At 43.6% G+C, this 19,000-nt stretch overlaps 1 protein-coding gene across 1 annotated transcript in view; it reads left to right on the forward strand.

The window, feature by feature from the left end:
• Positions 1-7,342: 7,342 nt before the first annotated feature.
• Positions 7,343-19,000, forward strand: part of KCNH5 (potassium voltage-gated channel subfamily H member 5) — a 147,891-nt gene continuing 136,233 nt past the window's right edge. The window contains exon 1 of the mRNA XM_041476314.1: positions 7,343-7,415. Coding sequence (XP_041332248.1) covers positions 7,343-7,415 — 73 coding nt within the window. The remainder of the gene's footprint in view (positions 7,416-19,000) is intronic.

Raw genomic sequence — 19,000 nt, forward strand, 5'->3', positions numbered from 1 at the left:
TTCTAGTGTTTGAGTTTTTAGGTACCTAAGTTCCAGGACATTTAATGTCACCCATTTATGTCCATCCTTCAGCTGCCAGAAAGTCTTGAGATTTTCTAGTGTACTTGTGGCACAATCCCCAGGCTCTCAGAGGTATCTCTGTAACATAAAATGTGGTGAACGCAGTGGACTTTTAGTTCTGGGGAAGGCTTTTTCTGTAGCTCCTGCTGATTTCAGAAGAGGCCCCAAAATGGCACGATTCTCACAGGGAGAAGGTTCCAGAAGAGGTGTCAGATGTGGAATAACCTTTACCACCTCTGGGGAGGAAAATGAAGTGTCTCACTTTGCCACAGGCACCTGTGATGACTGACTGCTCTGTCCCCCTTCCTGCCAGCGCAGCTTCCCACGTGTGTGCTACCACCTGTGGAAGGACAAAAATATTCACCATGCCAAAAAATAAAAAAAAGAGCCATGATGAAAACTAGAGCCCCAGATCCTTGAGTCATAGGACCAGGGACTCTCAGCTTGCCTTTCTTTAGCAAACAACATGTCTTCACAATGGAATTCCCCCAAAAAGCCTGGAAACCTGGTCAGAGCACAGCCTGAAAAACAGCTCTGATGCAGAAAATGGCTCCATTCTCCAGCAGGGTGCTCGCTCTCCTCTCATCTCCCATGAGTGGCCATGGCTCCAGAAGAGTGGGGGTTATTTGCTGCTGTTCCTTTCACACTCCCCCAGTTCCCCTGTGTGCTGGGATTGTGACCTTTGGGGTGCAAGGGGGCTGTCATGATGTTTGGGGCTTCAAACTTAATCCAGGCTATTGTCTACTCCTGCCTGAAAAAATATCCCTTTCTGCTACTAGGATAGCATTTATTTCTGTTTTCTGCCCCTGTGGTGCCAAGGATTTATGGTTCAAGTAGTCCAAAGACTCCCCAAAATATGGAATTCTGGAGTCACGAGTAGAGGTTTTTTAAGTGTATTGCAAACTGTACCCAGGAAGGACCTGAGAGCCTGTGCAGTCCTTGCTTCTGTCATGGATTTCCTCAGAGCATGCCTGCAAGGATGATTTTGGGGTAAAAATCCAGGATTAGTCAAAAAGGCCAAGAGAAGCAGAATGTTCTTCTGCGATGTGTTCTTAGATGGACACTACTTTAAATGCAAAATGCTTCTTCTGAGATAAACCAGTGGATTGTTTCCGATTCTGAATATTTTCTGTGATGATTCAGCTATTGGCAAAAATAAGCTGAAGAGTATGATGTTGAAGCACTGTCATCCCATCTTCCCATGACTGTTTTTTTTAATGTATTACCTGTTCAGAGTAAAAATATTTTCCTCTTAAAAAAACCAAGAGAAAACCAACAAAAACAACACCCCCCCCACCAAAACAAAAAAAACCCGAAACCCAAAAACTACCCCACAAAAAAGAAAAAACCCAAACAAAAAAAAAAAAAACACAAAAAACCAAAAACAAAAAACCAAAAAACCAGAAAACCAAAACAAAACCAAACCCCTGACAAAAAACCAAACCCCAAAACAACAGCAAGAAGGAAAGGGCATGAGTCCATTTCTCTTGGTCCTCTGTAATTAATACAGTGATTTATCTCTGTAAAGCCTGCCAATAAATTATTGGTTGCTATCAACTTATTTCTCAGGATGAAACCCTGGGAGAGGAAGTTGCCATGGACTCATCAGAGCCCCCAGTGATTAATGTAGGTGCTGATATTTGCTGTCCTTATGATGGAAGCATATTTTCTCCTCTTATTCCACATACATTTTTGACTACTGAACACCAACCATTTACTTTTCATATCTGACTCTGACTGTGATTTGCTTGTCCCAAACATTGCTGAGCATCTTCAAGCTGCCATCCTGTGGCACTGGTCATCCTGGGGCTTTAGGTTAAATCAGAGGACTCCTCTCCTTCCCAAGCAGGAGTTTGAGATTTCCAGCTCTTCTCTCCTGAAAGGTCTTGAAGACATGAGAACTTTCACTCTTATCACTGTATGCTTCCCTACCCACAAACATGCTGCAGCATGTGTCAGGATTTCCTTTCAGGGTTAGAATTATGAGCTCTGTATCCTTGAAAATGAGGGATTTCCTTCCTTCCAGGGAGAAAGTACAGACGAGCCTTGGTTTGGACTTTACAGCACCTGCCTGATGCTGTGATAATGGACTTTGAAAGTTCTGGTGCTGTTCAATTCTAGGTGTTATTTTAGGTCATTTCAGAAGCTTTAATGGCTCCCTGTGTCTGCACAGCTGGACTCATGATAACTGATGCACAGACCTTGCAGGTGGAGGAATATGAAAAACAACATTAATAAAATGATAATGTGTTAAAGGTTCTTTTCCCAAGTGTCTGTTTCTGGCTAAAGAAAAGGCCGTGGAAAAGAAAAATTGGGTTTCTAGGCACTCCAAAAGGAGGTAATGGCCATATAATGGCTGGGTTGCTTCTGCCCTTATGTCTGTGCATTGCAACACAGTCTTCAGTTACATTCCCCACAATATTTCATGTATGTGTGTGTATAAACTTCTGACTTGTGTGCAACTTTGGCCTGTAATATCTTTGGTGTGCCCACTAGAGAAAATGAAAGCTATGAAATAATAAGGCAAGGGCTATAAAAAGTGTCATGTTAAAATCAAGCAAGAGATGTTACTGTTAAATCTCCTGTTAAACAGGGATCTTCCATGAAGCTGTGCAAATCATTCAAGCCTAAGCTCTCCCATTGCCCATTCTTCCCCTGTTTTTCATGAGCTCCTGGGGAATGCAGAGGTTGTGATCTGGAGAAGTGCTTTGCTCTCACAGCTGTAACCAAAACCTCCAGACACTGAATGCACAAACTTCTGCTGAACTGGGACTCCTCTGCTGAAGGATCCTGGATGTCTCAAGTTGGACATTGTGATTTCCCTGACCATTTTGACCTTAATCTCCCTGTGCCCCAGTTTCCTGTCTGATCCCGGTATGACGAGGTAAAATGCAGAAGATATTCAATGGTGCCTACAAAGCACCAGCAGATTAGTGATGAGCACCACACACACAAAAAAATAATCATGCCATACTTGAGCAGAGGTTGGCTGGGGTCCCAGGAACGTGGCACAGGGCCATGTTGAATGAGAAGTGTAAAAGAGAGAGGCTTAGCCATTATCCATGCACTGAGCCATCCTCAGTGCATCCCAGGTGCAGGATACACAGGGAACCTTAATTCTTCCTAATTCCTGTCTGCTTGACTCAGCTGAATGCTGTTGCCTCCCTTAAGTTCTGCAATCCTTTGCTTTGCACTGCCAAAGGGACTGAGGGACAGGAGATTCATAACCTCCAGGTCTAGTTGTCCAGACTTAACTTGCCCAAGACAACAGAGAATAAAGAATTCTCATCGGTGCCAAATTAGAATCCAGCGAGTACTTTAGGTCTGAGGTTTCATCAATACTTTCCATCAATTTTTATACCAAAAGCAGCAACTTTTGTCAAGTTTTTATTGATTTCCTGTCTGCCAAAGTGCTTTTTCAAATTTGTAATGGGGTAAGAAGCAAAACCCCTCAAAACAGGGAAGGAAAGAAACAGCACATTTTTATTTTTAGGAAAGAAACAGCAACTTTTTATTTTTAGGAAAGAAACAGCAATTTATTTCCTCCGCCTCTCTATTTTTTGTCACCTAAGTATTTTTTCTGACATTATCAGCTGTTGCTATGAGCAGAGGTATTTCCTCCTTTTTGAAGGCTAGTGTCTGAAAGAAATGCAGAAATGCAAATCTGATGCCATCCCCTCAGCAACTTTCAGACTCAGATTCCACCTTTATGGTGAGCAGGATGGTGGGCTCAGAGATGCTGCTTTGCTTCCTGCAATTTCTGACAAACCCCCAAACAGTTCTTGGTTAATGTTTCTGGAGTCAGTAAAAAAACCCCTGACCTTCTAGTCCTCCCTCCTGAGGAGAAAAAGTTGCTGCATGAGCTCCCCTGTTGTCCCACCCCAGTATCTGACAACCGATGTACTTCACTCATGGAGAAAGATTTATTAAGAGTCTAATGCCTCTTAGCAGAAAAGTCTCTTCTGTCACATTCTTTGGTGCAGAGTTTTTTGCCTTTAAGGAGAAAACTCTACCTGCTTTTCTACCATTTAACATCCTTCAAATGTCTGTCTCTGGCATTTGTTTCCCACTTGAGCTGTTGTTGGAAATCGGAAATCAAATAGTGCTAATTTGGAGTTTATATTACAAATCACATTGCTTATAACCAAAGCCCATGGTCATCTTAATAATGGTTTTTAGAATGGGGAGTCTTCTGTGTGCACCTGGGGTAGCAAACAGCTCTGAGCCTTGCCAAGGGCATCCCTTGACTCAGCTGTGCTCACAGCATTTTTAGACCTACACGGGTGAGTCTCATTGGGTCCCCAGGGCGGTCCCAGGGAACCTGACTCACCTTGTTACACACAGCACTGAGAGCAAAGGAGATGTGGATCTGTTCAGCAGCTCGGGTGTGCCAATGACTCAGGCTGTTGGGTTGGATCAGTGCCTGACCTGTTTATGCTGCTCTGTGTCTCCCTCCTCTCCTAGGAGCCCTGGGAGCGATGATTCTTCAATTCATAAATTCACAGAAGACACAGTTAAAGCTCTGTGCTGTGAATAAGAACCAGTTCTGAAATGTTTAATAGTCCCTGAAGTAAAATAACCCTCTCCTGTAGGTTTAGATTCCAAGGGTCAGTTCTTCACCAGGTGCAGCTGAACTTCATAGTGTGTGCTGTCTCCACTTGCTGGGGGGGCTCGGTGCTTGCCCACTGCTGGGTGGATTTGGGGTATTGTGCCTTTTGTAGAAATGCCAGAAAAGAGGGAAGTCACCCTGAGCAGGTGCTTCAAATTTCAGAAGAAAGGAAATGGTGAAGCAGAAGAGGAAGGAATGGTGATTACTTTTACTCTGGTACAGAGATGAGCTCATTCCCTTTCTGCCTTTTTCCTTTTAGGAAAGGAAAACTAGTTTCTTCCCTTAAAAAAATAAAGTTTGCAAGCCAGGAAGAAAGAAGAACTAGGAATGTTCTGATCATCCATGAGGAATGTTGTTACATTCAGCTTAAACTACTTTTTTTCCCTCTTTTTAATGTTCTAACAATTAATTAATTCCTTAAAATTGAAACTGTTTTGACTTACCTATTCTGCAAAAAAAAAAAAAAAAAGAAAAAAAAAAAAAAAAAAAAAAAGGCATTTTGAATCACAGTGGGTTTTCTGCCGCACTTGAGAACAGCAGGTTGAGACTGGGGTATTTTTGATGTGGAAAGAAGCTGCCTAGTTGTCTTTTTCCTACTTACACTGACCTCAAACCTTTCTGACAGCTTCCTGCGTAGTGGTTCGATGCTGTTCCCAAGCACAATTTGAAGATTCCCAAAAGAAGACAACAGTCTCTTTGCAGTTCCCAGTTTGCTTTCTTTGTCAGACTCTTCTTTTCAAGGTTATCTTTAGCTTCATCCAGCATTCCAGGAAAAGAAAGAAGTGTCCTCTGGAGTTTTTTGCAGCCTTGGTATAGAAACATCCCACCACGTCTTGCCATTTCTATCTGACGTCTGTGATATTTAAAGATATGTTTTTGGAGCTTGTCCCTCTCCATAACCTATTGTTTAATTAGTGCCACTGGAAATACAGCAACAGAACTTAAAAACGAGGGATCTGAATTTGAGGAGATGGAGCAGGGAGGATGGAGTGACTCTTGGGCATGAAAAGTTTAGTGGAAAGGGTGAACAAGAAGGGTTTTGGTGAAAAGGAGCATGGGAGGGCAAGTAGCATGTCTAAGTTTCAAAATGAGGTTGGTAAATTAGTAGAAAAATTCAGATTGGTTGGGAGGGAGGGAATTGGGGAGCAGAGGTCCTGGCAGCACTGTCCAGACAGATCAGTCACAGTATTTGCCTGTGCACAGCTGGGTTAGGTGAGCCACAACTCACTTGAAACAAACAAAGGTGTTGCCCTCCACCATCCAATTACCGGGAGAAAAATTCCCCTGTACCTCGGGGCAGCGCTCAGCAGGAGCATCTTTTAAACCACACCACTCTAGGGAAAGCCCTGAAGATGCCAGACCTGGGAGGAAAACAGAAGTGTTTGACAAATCGGGTGTGCTTCACACCTCAAACTTGTTTTGTGTCAGCATTCCCAAATGACCTGCTCCTGATTTGCATTTGTTTAAATGAAAGGAACACCAGGTATTTTCCAGGAACAGCAGCAGTGGCACCCAGGAAAGTGCTGCTCCAGCAGCAGCTCCTGGTGTGGTAGAGATTTCAAACTTTAAGCCGTGGAGTGCAGGTGACCTCAATGTGCCTTGCTGGACCAAGGCTCAAGCACAGGAAGGAGCAGGTGTTGCAAGCAGAATGAAAAAAATAAATAAATTGATTTTTCCACAGTGGAATGATGTCCTCTGGAAGAAGCACTGCTGCTTGTGCCAACCAGGGCAGGAGCGTTCGGTACAGCGGGATGTGCTCTGCAGAGCGTGCTCCTGCTCTGGACAAACACTGGTTTTCCATGTCTTAGTTCCTTCTACGATCCTTTCCTGTCTGCAGCAGCATGCAAAATTGGCAGAGGCAGAAGCAGTAGGTCGAGAAATTCCTTCCAGGATTTTACTGTCCAGAGCTTTAAAAAATACTGTCCTAGTCAAGAAACGGGCTGGAGGGAGGAGGGCGGCTGGGTCAGGAACAGGGCAAGGCGTGCGCTGGAACTCGGGTGTGGCGGCTCACGGCACTGACTCACCTGCTCCTCTGGGGCTCCGGCGCGGCAGAGCCTGCTCCCTGAATACGTGCAGAAAAGAGGTTTCCAGCCCCAAATCCGCCTCCTGTTGCCTCGCACGGAGAGAGGGGGGAATCCTCCAAGAGATATCTTGATGCCTTTAGGCAAGGCTAGTGGCATTTAACACGTTACGTTGCACTTTGCCTTTATCTTTTGCGGGCAACGCGCGGCCGCCTTCCAGTGTGCCACACAAGCATTCCCGAGTGTTTTCCCTCAAACCCAACCGCTGGGGGGGAAAAAAAACACACCCCCAAAATAAAAAAAACCCACAACCCAAAGAACAACCACAAACAAAACAAATATATAGATATAGATGCAAAACCAGGGGCTTGGCGTGAGTTTCGCTCAGGGCAGAACTTCGCAGGGATCCAGAGAAGGGTGGGGGGGGATGCTCGGGGGATGCTCGCGGACTGCGCGGGGTGTCCCCCGCATCCTCCCCCATCCCGTGGCGTCCTCCCCCATCCCCGGGCGTCCTTCCCTATCCCTTGCCGTCCCCCCCATCCCCGGGCGTGCCCCCCCATCCCCGGGCGTCCCCCGGCCCGGCGGGGCGGGCGCGCAGGCGCAGGGGGGGCTGCCGCCGCGCACCCCCGGCCCCCGAGCCCGGCGCTGCAGGATGCCGGGGGGCAAGAGAGGGCTGGTGGCACCGCAGAACACCTTCCTGGAGAACATCGTCCGGCGCTCCAGCGGTGAGAGAGTCCCCCGTCATGCATCCATCCGCCCGTCCATCCATCCATCTCTCCCCATTGTCGCGCTGGTGGGTCCGTGCCAAAGCGGTGCCTTCAAGGAACGGGATCCGCTGGTCCCCTCCGGAGCATCCCCTCGCGGTCCTTGCCCTATCTCCCCGCACTTCTTACATCGCAGTCGCTACTGCCAGTTCGAACCTTCTTCTCTTTTACGAGACAATAAATTCTCATCTCTGTGCTCATCGGGTCTTCCCCCCCCCCCCCCCCCCCCCTTTTTTTTCTTGTTCTGTAGTTTTGTAATAATTAGGACTTGCAACTATTTCTATTCAGGGGGTTCAAAGTTTTTTTGCAATTCTGTGGCACTTCAAAGTCTGTGGCGAAGGTGCCGGGAAAGCGGTGAGGGAGTGACTGTGGTTTGGATGATGGCAATCCTGTGGCTGAGCAAATGGCTAAAGAACTGTCTGCACTTGGTCATTTACGGCTCCTCTGTTCGGTGAATATTTACAGGGCTAGTTCAGGACTGTGGCATCCAGTTATTCCTTGCTGCTGGAGTTAATTTCACCCTTTCTAGTGCAAAGCACTGATCAGGAGCACCGTACACAGCTCCATTAAAGTTACGATGTGTTTACTGTCTCTTTGGGTGTGCTGGTGTAGAGGCTGCTTTTTTCATTTTTTAATGTAGTTTTTGCACTGGCACAGAACTGCTGAGACATAGGAGTGTTTGCACAAATGTAGGAGAGCTCGGCTTTGGGTTTTACTAGAAGATAACTCCTTGGTCAACCCAAGTTTAGGGAGAAACTGCCATGGGGAAGCATCCCTGTGCCAGTGTACACCTGGAGACAGGAGTGGGAGAAGTGAGCAGAGCATTGAAAAGAGTTGCTACATTTATTATTAATCAAGACACCAGTGGTTTGTGAAATTATGTTGAAAAATGTTCCTTTCCACCTTTCCGTATTGCACAGTGCTGGATGCACCCCACTGTCACACCAGCATGGTCTGGTGTGCTGGCTTGGAGTGGATTTTGACAGCAGGTAGTGAACTGGTGATGCATGGATTTTCCTCATGAGCAGGAGTGGGATGAGGAGTTGGAATTTGTTTTAAAAATGTTGTGTGTTAAAATGCCAGCTTTGTATTAAGCTGTTTTTGGGGGGCTTCCTCCCTGTTGTGTTGCCTCTGTCAGTTCTGTGGTCGGCAGCTGACTCCCTGTCAAGCCCTGTAGCTGCCCTATCTCCAAGAGCTGCTTTCCCACAATGGTGTATTTATTTCCCAGAATATTAAATGCAGGCTTAATTAATAGGCATTTATATAGCACTTTCCCTCTGACAATTTCAAAGTGTTGGGTGGAATTTAATTACACTTCACAGCTCCTTGTGGAAGAGGACATACAGAGGTTTTCTCTACCTGTTCATCAAATTGTGGCGTGAATGGGGGCTTGGGGCATCACAGCTGATTTCCCTAGGTCATGCAGCATGTCAGTGGTAGGGCTGGGAGCATGGTTTGGGAATGCCATGGTTTTGTATCGTGCTCTAATTAAATCCCACATCCTCCCTGGTGAAAGCTCAGTAAAGCTTTGAGACATCAAAAATTGGAAAAACTCAGTAGGCTTTTGAACATTATGCTTTAAAAGCATGTATCCCCTCCTGTTTTTAACCTGGTTTAATTTAGGAGCATAAATCATGCTGATCTGGTCATTCATTCTGCTTTTTCTATGCCACTGATGATGTCTAAGCATGGTGTTCACTAGAGAGGTAAATATTCCCCATTGGACACAAAGAGGAAAGTAGATTGGGAATTTGTATTTAACTCATGTAAGTTGTCAGTGTTGTGAGCCGAAACATGATCTAGTTCTTATTTTTGTCATCCAGGACATAGCCTTATTTATCCTTTATAGAAATAGTAATTTTCATTGGATTCAGTATTGTTTAATCCAAACTTAATGGTATACAGTGGAGCAAATCTGGTTCAAGTATCTCCTGCCAGTGCTCAGAAGAAGACCAGGATTTGGTCTGCTGGCTCTCTGCTGGGTTTGTTTTTATACTTGGATTTTATACAAGTTCCAAGAGATTTTTCATTGACAATTTGAGGAATGGGATGAAAGAAAGACTGATGATTGTTTTTTAAAATACATCTTCAGCATTCCCCCCCAGAAAGCCTTTCTGTCACCATTCCTGGTTCAGGAGCATTCTCTTTTGAGATTTGTCACATTTATGCAATCCCATTGCACTTCCTGATCATAAATCTTTTCTTAACAACCAAGAGAAGGTTTGTAGGTACAAGTAATAACTTCTATTAGGCTACGGGTACTGCTGGAAAAATCAGGCAGGTATTTCAGCAGATAGGCTTTTCTTCTGGTGAAATAGAAGCAATGGCTTCAAAATGAAGTGTTGATGGAGACAAATTACTCAGAGTTACCAGAGATGGATCCTAATAACAAAATTTATAGACAAAATTGTAATAATTTTAAAATGTGGAAAGTCAGGACTGGGAGCGGGTGTAGCGGGAACACGGTGTGCAGGCTTGGTGTGATGTCCAGCCTTGTGTTAAAAGCAATCATATATTAAATTTTCAGCATTATTTGGGCACTTTCTCTTTAGGAATTTCGTGAACCCTTCCTTTTTACCTCATCTTTGGCTGCTCATCAGGTTAAAATTGTGGGAGAAGTGCTCACAGTGTGCAGCCAGGAGCAAAGCACTAAGGAGCCGAGCAGAAAGGAATGGAGTGGCTGTGACAGGGGTGGTCATGAAACGGTGACCATGGCTCTTTGCCCTCTGTGTGGGAGAGGGGGAGAGCTGGGCTGCCCTGTTGGATGCCCCTCTCCATGCCAGGGTGTTTGGGAAGGATGGAGCTGCTGCCAGAGCGATGGAGAGGTTCCACCGTGTTCCCCTGGGGGAACAGCGTCTTCTTTGGAGACAACTTTACACCTTGTAGCTTGTGAAGTGTTTTAGTCAGACTTGAAGGTCGGTGTTTGGGCAGCATCACAGGCTGCAGGTCCTTCCCAAAGCATGGAGTGGTGCATGGCAGCCTCTGCTTTGCCTGGTCTTTGCCCTCTCCGCAGCTGAGCTCCACTTAAGGAGAGCCAGAGCCCACAGGGAGAGCAGGATCTGTCCTTAGGGCTGCTGTGCCTGCTGAAAGGGACAAGCAGACCTGTCTTCAGGGTAATCTCAGTGCACTCTCTGCAACCTTTTTTTTTTTTTTCCTTTCTTCTTTTAAAGCACGGTGAAAATACATTGAGGCTTATCTGAGGCTCACAAAGATTGATACGATCTCGCTACAGCCTTGGCTGTGCCCTAGATCTTAAGAGCGCCAGGTGTTTTGCTGAGCTGAAAGGTGTTTTGTGAGAGCACTGGGCTAAATCACATTAAGGTGACTGCCTTTTACTGCCATTAGTATTTGGGATGTTTAATAAGGACCATCCTAAGGGCAATGTTCTCTCCCAAGATGTTCTCAGCAGGCTGTGCCTGTTATTACTGATATTGTTGTTCACTTCTTCAGAGCATTCAGAGCTCTGACTGATACTGACCTGTGCTCAGCACTGTGGAAGTGCAGAGGGTATAGAATTGGGCAAGTCTCTAGATCAGGGCTGGGATTTATGGACCTGTCCCATGGGCAGAGTCATCCAGCGAGTTGAGCCATGCAAGTCTGTCTTGCCTTCACCAGTTCTATCAGCAGAAAAATTAAGTATATGTTAATGGCATAATTTGCTTTTATGGTAGAGCATGAATTTGTGGGAAGGGTGAGTCTGGGACTTGGCGGCAATCTGCAATAAAGACTGCTAACAGTTTGGAAGAGGGGATGAATTTAGTGAAAAACTGTATATAATGTTATCTATATGATAAGAGTCATCATTATTTGATATTGTTTCTGTTGCAATAACTCTTAGAAGCTTCCTCATGAAAGTGGGTCTTTCACAAATACATTTTGACACTGGGATGAAATCTTTGCTCTCTAAGGCTTCCATGGGAAATTCAGCATGGGTTTTAATGAAGCTAGCATTTTATTCCTGGCCTTGTTCAGCTTTATGCTATGTTGCTAAAAAGCAATTCCTTCACAGAGACCTTTATGCCTTGCTGGCTCCCTGTGACTGGATGGAAGGATCAGCCCTGTTCATAGGTAATTTTTGTCAAGGCAGGTTACCTGGAAAGGAGAGGGAAACAAGTGTCACATCTGTAGCAGTAAGACACCTTTTTAATTTTTATTCACTGGTATTACAGATGAAATAAGTGTCTATTTTCTCTTCTGTTCTTACTAGCTGTGTAGGGTTCCTGTCTTCCAGGCAAGGATGTGGGATATGCATGTGGGATATGCATGTGGGCTTCTCTCCCCTATATTAAAACAAGCTGCATTTTCATCTGGCACCAGTTAAATTACACATGCTGCACAGAGAAAGTTCTTTAAGGCAAAGTACTTCAAGTTTAGTGGATGTCTGTCACTTGGGATCCTCAGAGAAAAATGCAGAGCTCAGCAGTTCCCTAAATCCCTGCATAAAAGCAGGATGCACCGTGGGGTGAAAGTTTCCATCCTCCAATTCAGCTCAGAAGTTAATGAAGGGATTACCAAGGTGCTCATGTCACTGGGGTTTTCTTTGGCATTCGAAGGCACAGGTTCCTTCTGCAGTTTCTGTGACTGCAGGGAGCTTGCTGACACATAAATCAATGCAGAGTGGATTTTTACACTGACAAGCATTACTAGATGACATATGTGAGGGGTTTGCAATTGCAGACACCCTGTTTTCCTTGCTTTTCAAGTGGGCTCGCTGAGCACAGACAGATTAAGCATCTCTATTTGCTGCTGCTGAAATTGGGGGAGTTCTGCATGGTCTGAAGTGTTTATTTTTACATTAAAAAATAGCTATGGAAGCTCTGTGCTATTTTATTAATTTAGAAACTTAAAGAATGCCATGTTGTTAGTGAAAGGAAAAGCTGGATTTTCTTGAGATATGATCAGCTGTTTTTCTTCTCTCCCTCCCTCCCTTCTTATTTTTGTAATTTTTTTCTTATTTTTCTAATTTTTTTTCTTTCTTTCTGTGCGTGATGGGAGAGGTTTCCATCCTCTCTTTTTGGGGAAGTTTGGGAGCTGCTGAGCACTTGCCACAAGAGGTCACTGCAAGAGTTGCTGCATTCCCAGGTTAATGTTGAAGAGAGAGAAAGGAAAATAATTAAATTGATTTTTTTTTTTTTTTGAGGAAACATTCAGGTTTTCTGTTGCAGTTGGAAGGAGTATACAACCAAAGAATAATCTCAGGAAGTGGAAATACCTGTAATTATCCTGTTTAATAGGTGTGCTTTATAGGCTGTCTGGTGGTGAACTGGGATTTTAAGTTATTCCCTTGGATATATGAAGGAAATGGGATTTTCTGATTTGATAACATTAAATAATAGAAGATTTTGGAGTTGTTACTCTAATAATCTGCTTTTCAGATAACAAAAAAAAAAGGACAATACTTGTTTAATCAGCACACTCAGGAGACCAGCTGTTGGAACTGCTGGGTATCCCAAGTGGCCAGGTTCCGACTCCCCACCCTGGAGGGGTCCTGGGATCAGTCCTGTTGAAAGCTTTGCTCCAGCCACTGGCACAGAGAGGAGAGCACAGGGGGTGCAGCCGATTTTCTGCCCAAAGAGGTGTTTTTTTTCAAGAAGCAGCTAGGCTTTGTGGAACTGCAGCCAGGACTCGCTGCGGGCTCAGTGCTTGCAACAGGAGCCCCGTGTCTGAAGAGCTCCTGCTACCACAATTTTCTCCTCTGGGAATGTGAAGGCAGCACTTCATTTGTATAAAGCTGGAAGTCTGGATTCTGCTTCTCCCTCAGGGTGCCTGTGTGTGCCTTGAGTGAGAGCTACAGCGTGCTCCAGTTTGAGTTTAGTCTCAGTACATCTATGTTGTGTTCTGCATAATTTTAATTATAGAGAGCAGATTCAGCCGTGGCATTTAGATGATAACTGGGATAGGTGAGGGTTAGTTTAATTCTAGGATAAATGGATGTGTGGGGGAGAAACTGTGATCAGAATTGTATGAAATGTCATTTTCCAGGTAATTCATAGAGATGCTCTCATGTCCTTATTGCCTCAGAGCTCTTCCTGGGGTCAGTGATGTGCCACAGTAAAGGCAGGGGCTGTTTGTGGACTTCCACATTCCAGATGATTGCAGTTAATTTTTGACTTTCGAGGAGGTAAATTTCAGGCAGGTTCTAATTTTTCTTCTTGAGCTCGCTTGCTAAATTGCTGAAAGCTGCTGTGTTCCCGGCTGAGTGGCTTACATGTGGATTTAATATTTCAGCCAGTGATGGATTATTCATCTTCTGTTTTATTTGAAGAGCACGTTTTTGAGGCAGGAAGTGGATAATTTCAGCATAGTCAGTGTGATCACACCTTGCTCTGGGTTTAGCCCTCGCTGCATCTTCATAATATGAGTATTAAATAAAGACAACACTGGCACAGAAAGGTGACGTAAAGAGTCGGTCCTTTGAGAGTTTTTCCTTTTTTATTACACCCCTCCTGAGTACACCGTTTCCAAGATGCTCTAAACTACAGTTTCTTTCCAAGATGCTCTAAACAAGTCTGCAGCAATTTGCTGACCCGGTGTAGTTTTGAGGAGAATCAACTGGCAGCTGTTGAAGTGGTCTGGAGCTTTCATATTAGCAAAAAAAGGGCAAATTCCAGCTATTTCCCAGCCCCCATGAGGTCTGAGCTGCCTTTGCTGTGCAGTGGGAGGGTGGTAGTTCTGAAGGACAGCTCTGTGTAAAGTTGATAGAGGTAGGAATTTGTTCCTACATGAAAATGCTGCTGCTGGTTTTTTGTTATTATAATCATTATTGTGGTTTGTGTTCTGCTGCTACTTTATTTTCTTTAGAACATCTTTTCAGTGGTGACCTTTTTAAAGAAGGTCAGTTGCCAGTTTCCTTGAGAAGAGAGTGAATTCTCAAAAATGGTGATTTAAACAATTTTGGTTGCAAGTGGTACCCAAGCATTCTTGAGGAAAGATGATTAGAGACAACGTTTCTCACTTGGTTAAGCATATCTCCTGGAATGATTTAGCTGTTCTTGCTCTCCTGTCATTACATAACAAGAATTTTACACTGCTTTAGGCATTTTGTTAGTTAAAAAAATTGCTCGCACACTGTGGTCTTTTTATTTTGTTTTAATAACAAACACAAGGCTCAGCACTGTGTTGAGTGCTAGCTACTGCAAGATAGAGTAAGATTAAAAGCTTGCTGCTCTACAGCATAGGCTGCCTTTATACAAAAGAGCCTTTTTACAAAATAAAAGCATGGCAACAGCAAATGCAGTGCCTTTTAAAAAATTGTTTTCCTCAATTGTGTTTTCCAACCTGAAGTTTTGCTGACTGTATGCCTCTAATGCCCTGTTTCCTTGCCATCAGCATTACACCTTGCAAATAGGAGAGTTATGTTAGTTAATAAAAAGCCTGCTGCCTTCCTGAGAGGAATCTGGCAACTCTGAGGCAGACGAGTGTGCTGGCAGACCCTGCTTTCCTGACAGACAGACAGACACTGGTGTTCAGAGGTGTCCAGTCAAGGAGCATGCACAACCTACAGAGTTGTGATTTGGGCTCCCTACAGTGCATCAGAAAGGGGAATGGGTGGAGAAGATGGTTGGTGGAGGCAATGACATCAAGACAAGCTTAGAAATAATAAAAATTGACATCAAGATAAGCTTAAAAATAATAAAAATTGACCTTTTATATATAAGGAAATGGGAAGTGGATGTGCACTTTCAGTGCATCGGAGAAATCCAAGAAGGATGAACACATCACCAGAGATTTTTGGGGTAATCATCGTGTGAGTTTTGAAATTAGCTGCATGTAAGTGTTTTCAGAGTTTGAGATACCACACCATGGTCATCTGTATCCCAGTTTCCTGGAGTTTCTCCATGTGCTGGATCAGACCAGGGTCTGTCAGAGTTACTGTCCTGCTTTCAGCAGTCACCAGTGTCTCGCTGACCAGTGGGGAAGTCTTCAGCTTCTGTAGAAAAATACTTGAGAGATTGGGAGCTTCACAGAGAGAGATTTTCCTTTCTGGGCCACAGCAGGGATATTGCACAAGTTTTAACAAGTTTTGGTTTACAGCTGATGTCAGCTGTATTTATGCCCTGCCATTCAGAGCTTTGGCTGTCCTTGGCTATCCCTGTTGAGATCTTTCCGTGAAGTTGTGACACAGTTAAAGTAAATTCATGTGTTCTGGTGTAGGTGTAGTGGCTGAATTCAGTGATGCCCAGTTACAAGTAACTAAACTCTCTTTAAGAGAATACCTCCAACAGAACATATTCTCTCAAAAGACTTGCTTGCAGAATATAGTTCTTGTCTATTGGCTCTGACAGGAATATGGCTATGGAGATCCCAGTGCTGGTGCCACGCCCATCACCCTGTCATTTCCAGACCTTTTGTTGGCTCCTTTTCTTTTTCTTCTGAAGAGGGCCTAAAACACCCCTTTTATCTGTCAAAGACTTGGGCAGGGAAGGAGAGGTTGCCTCTCCCATGAAGGGAATCTGAACACCTCCACTTTTGACTGCCTTGTGGCAACTGGAGATGGAGATAAAATGAGGTTTTTTCCAGCCCTTGTCTCTTACACCTGATTCAGGCAGCCAGCTGGAAATTGGACAGAGTGGAATTTGCCACAGACTTGTGGAAATCATAATCAAAGACACAACTGTGATGACCTTTCTTAGCCAGGAAATAATGAATCTGAACTGTGGGAATATAAAGGTCAGGCATGCAGGATTTAGTCCAGAAGTGGCTGTGGATCCATCCACATTGGAGGGAACTGCAGAAATGGACTTTCAATGAATAGTTAGTGGTGATAACATAATTTTATAAAATTGTGGTCAAAACCAGAGAGGTTCTCTCAAAATGTCCTGTCATCCATTAAAAATCCAATCCAGTTTGGATTTTTACAACTGGGTATGCACTGGCTCATGTAGAATTAAATCTTCATGGAGTTATGATTTGTAACTGTAGAAACAGGGAAGAATTAATTGTGCCTTGATTGAAGAAAATAATAACTTGTGATAAAATATAAGGTAGGTTAAATACAGAGGGTTCTGTGAATACTGAGATTTGGGTACCCAATAAAACCAAAGGGTCAGAAACTGACCTGTTCTTCCTTCAATTTTATCAAGTTGATCAGTGAGCAGCAGCATTAACGAAACATGGATTCCTGTGGCTTTATGCCTGCACTTGGATTTATTGGTCTCTAACAAGAGGCAAAGATGGATTCAAGATTTTCCTTCGATTGGAATTGCGCACACACACACACACACACACACACAGAGATATTGGTAGTGGACCTGGCAGTGCTGAGTTTGCAGTTGGACTCAGTCATCTTGGAGGTCTTTTCAAACCTAAAAGATTCTATGATTCATATTCCTGTGCTGAGAATGGGTGAATGAGCTTTGCTTGCTTAGGAGACAAGGGTAAAAAAAGAAGTCAATTAAGTAAAGGAAAATTCGAGGTGACAAAAGAAAACACCGTCTAAAATCTGGTCAAGTTTCTAACATGAATATTATGGATCTGATCTAACCTTAAAAATTAAAAATACTAGTGTCTACCAAGATGTTTCTAGTGTCTTTTCAACCTCAATTTTATGGGCTTTAAAAGAAAAACAAACCCACAACAATTTTTCAATAGCTTGGCTTTACATTTTGTCCCCTTCCAAGTTTCTTGTGGATTTGATCAGTTTGGTGAATGCTTTATCAAATATTTTGAGACCCTCAGGTGCAGAGAAGTATAAAATTCATTGAAGACAATCATTAAATGCTATTTGTCTGGCTGCACCATGTATCTTCTGCTATGTGCTCTGTGTCCTGAAAGAGTGACGTGGTGAGAATACCCAACTGAGCTCATGTCTGAGGCTGGGGAGGCTTTGCAGAAGAGTTATCTGCTTTTGGACTCTGGCCCTCTGGGGAGCTCAGGGATGTGCAGAGCATCCCTGAGTGCATCATCACCAGGCTGTGCCCTTTGTGTCGAGGTGTGTGAGCAGAATTTTGGCCAGAGATGGTTCTATAAAGACAATCGTTCCAAATTTAACTTGCAGCCTTGGGTTGTGTCCCTGTGGGATGGGAAATTCAGAATTGCTGATGCTCCCAGCATCTCCAGCTTCTGGAGTGTGGTGGTGATGGGGTGGCAGCCATGGGGACAGCCTGGGTTTGGGGGGTTGGGGGTATTTCCCCTTTTCCAAACTGGAGGTGCTGCCTAATGACAAAAGGAAAAAAGCCTTGCACCAGTGTTAACTTGGTAAGATAAAAAGCAGCTCTTTAATGAAAGCTGCAAAATACGGTGCACAAATACGGCTCTGTGCACACGTGAAAAAGGATTTTCACACTTTTTTAAAGGTTAATTAATTAGTGTATCTAGCCAGTACATCCAATAGGAAATCAGTTTCCCCAGTAACCCACCCTTGGGTCAGCCCTTTGGAGTTGCTCCTGGGGCTTCTTTGCCCTATTTTCTTGTTATGTCTTTTAAGTTCTGGTGGAAAACAAAATGTCCTAATGAGAAATTCTCTCCTTAAGTATAAGATTAAACAGCATTTCAAGAAAGTGATAGAAAAGGTGTAGCTTATTATGAGAAAGGGCAGGAAAAGTACTAGAAGGTATTCACATATTAAAAATCTACAAGGCTTTAAATATATGAAAATACATAAAAACTTTAAAAATCTTTAGGCATCAATGAAGATGCAGGTGTAGGGGGAATGCAGCCAGCACAGTGGGATGAGCTCCAGCAAACCCTTTGTTCCCAGGGGTTTGAGCTGGTGGAATCCAGGGATATTTTATGTAATGCTCAGGCTTTACTCTGTGTCTCCTTTTTGTAACGAGGGCATCTTCCTGTGGGCAGGAAAGCAAATTTTTAAAATTGGCATTTGGGCTTAAAGACTATTTTTGATGGATCAGAATAAATGCCTTGAGCGTAAAAGTGTTAGATTTCACAAAATCTAAACTTCTATTTCTCCCATTCATTGGCTTTTAAATATTTTAAAATCTGCTTTTCTGTAGAAAATCCAATAATCTCCAGATTATTTTTTTCAAAATTCATGCTTATAAAGAAAAAAAAGATAGAAATACTATTTTTTAAATGCATGTTCCATATCCAATAGAATAATATTTGCAGAATGTACAAGCCAGTCACAGTTATAAACACTCTGAGTAGGACATGTGTAGCTCATGCAAACTCCGTGTGATTTTTATGTTTAAATCAGTATGCACACCTGAGTAAATGTCTGTCGTTGTCATAACCATTCTTTGGCTATTATGAGGAAAATTCGTAAAAATGTCCTTTTTTTCCCCCCCAAGAACCGCTGAAAGGAACATTTCCTGTAATTTTTATGCAGTGATGATTGTTAATAGTTACATTTTAATAGTTTTTTAGCACCAGTGAATGGGACCATATAGTTCCATAGCTGTAGTCAAAATGAAATTGAAAACTAACAATAAAAATAACGAAAACACTGAAGATTACCATGGGCTACAATTTTAAAACATCTGCTCTCCCCAGTATCACCTGGCACTCTGTCCCTCTTCCCAGGGGTGCTGGCTGTGTCCTGCAAAACAGACTCAGACCTGCCAGGAAGAAAAAATTCCTTCTCTCAA

The sequence above is a fragment of the Pyrgilauda ruficollis genome, unplaced genomic scaffold (assembly GCF_017590135.1).
Source record: "Pyrgilauda ruficollis isolate IOZ18807 unplaced genomic scaffold, ASM1759013v1 scaffold38, whole genome shotgun sequence".
Taxonomy (NCBI): domain Eukaryota; kingdom Metazoa; phylum Chordata; class Aves; order Passeriformes; family Passeridae; genus Pyrgilauda; species Pyrgilauda ruficollis.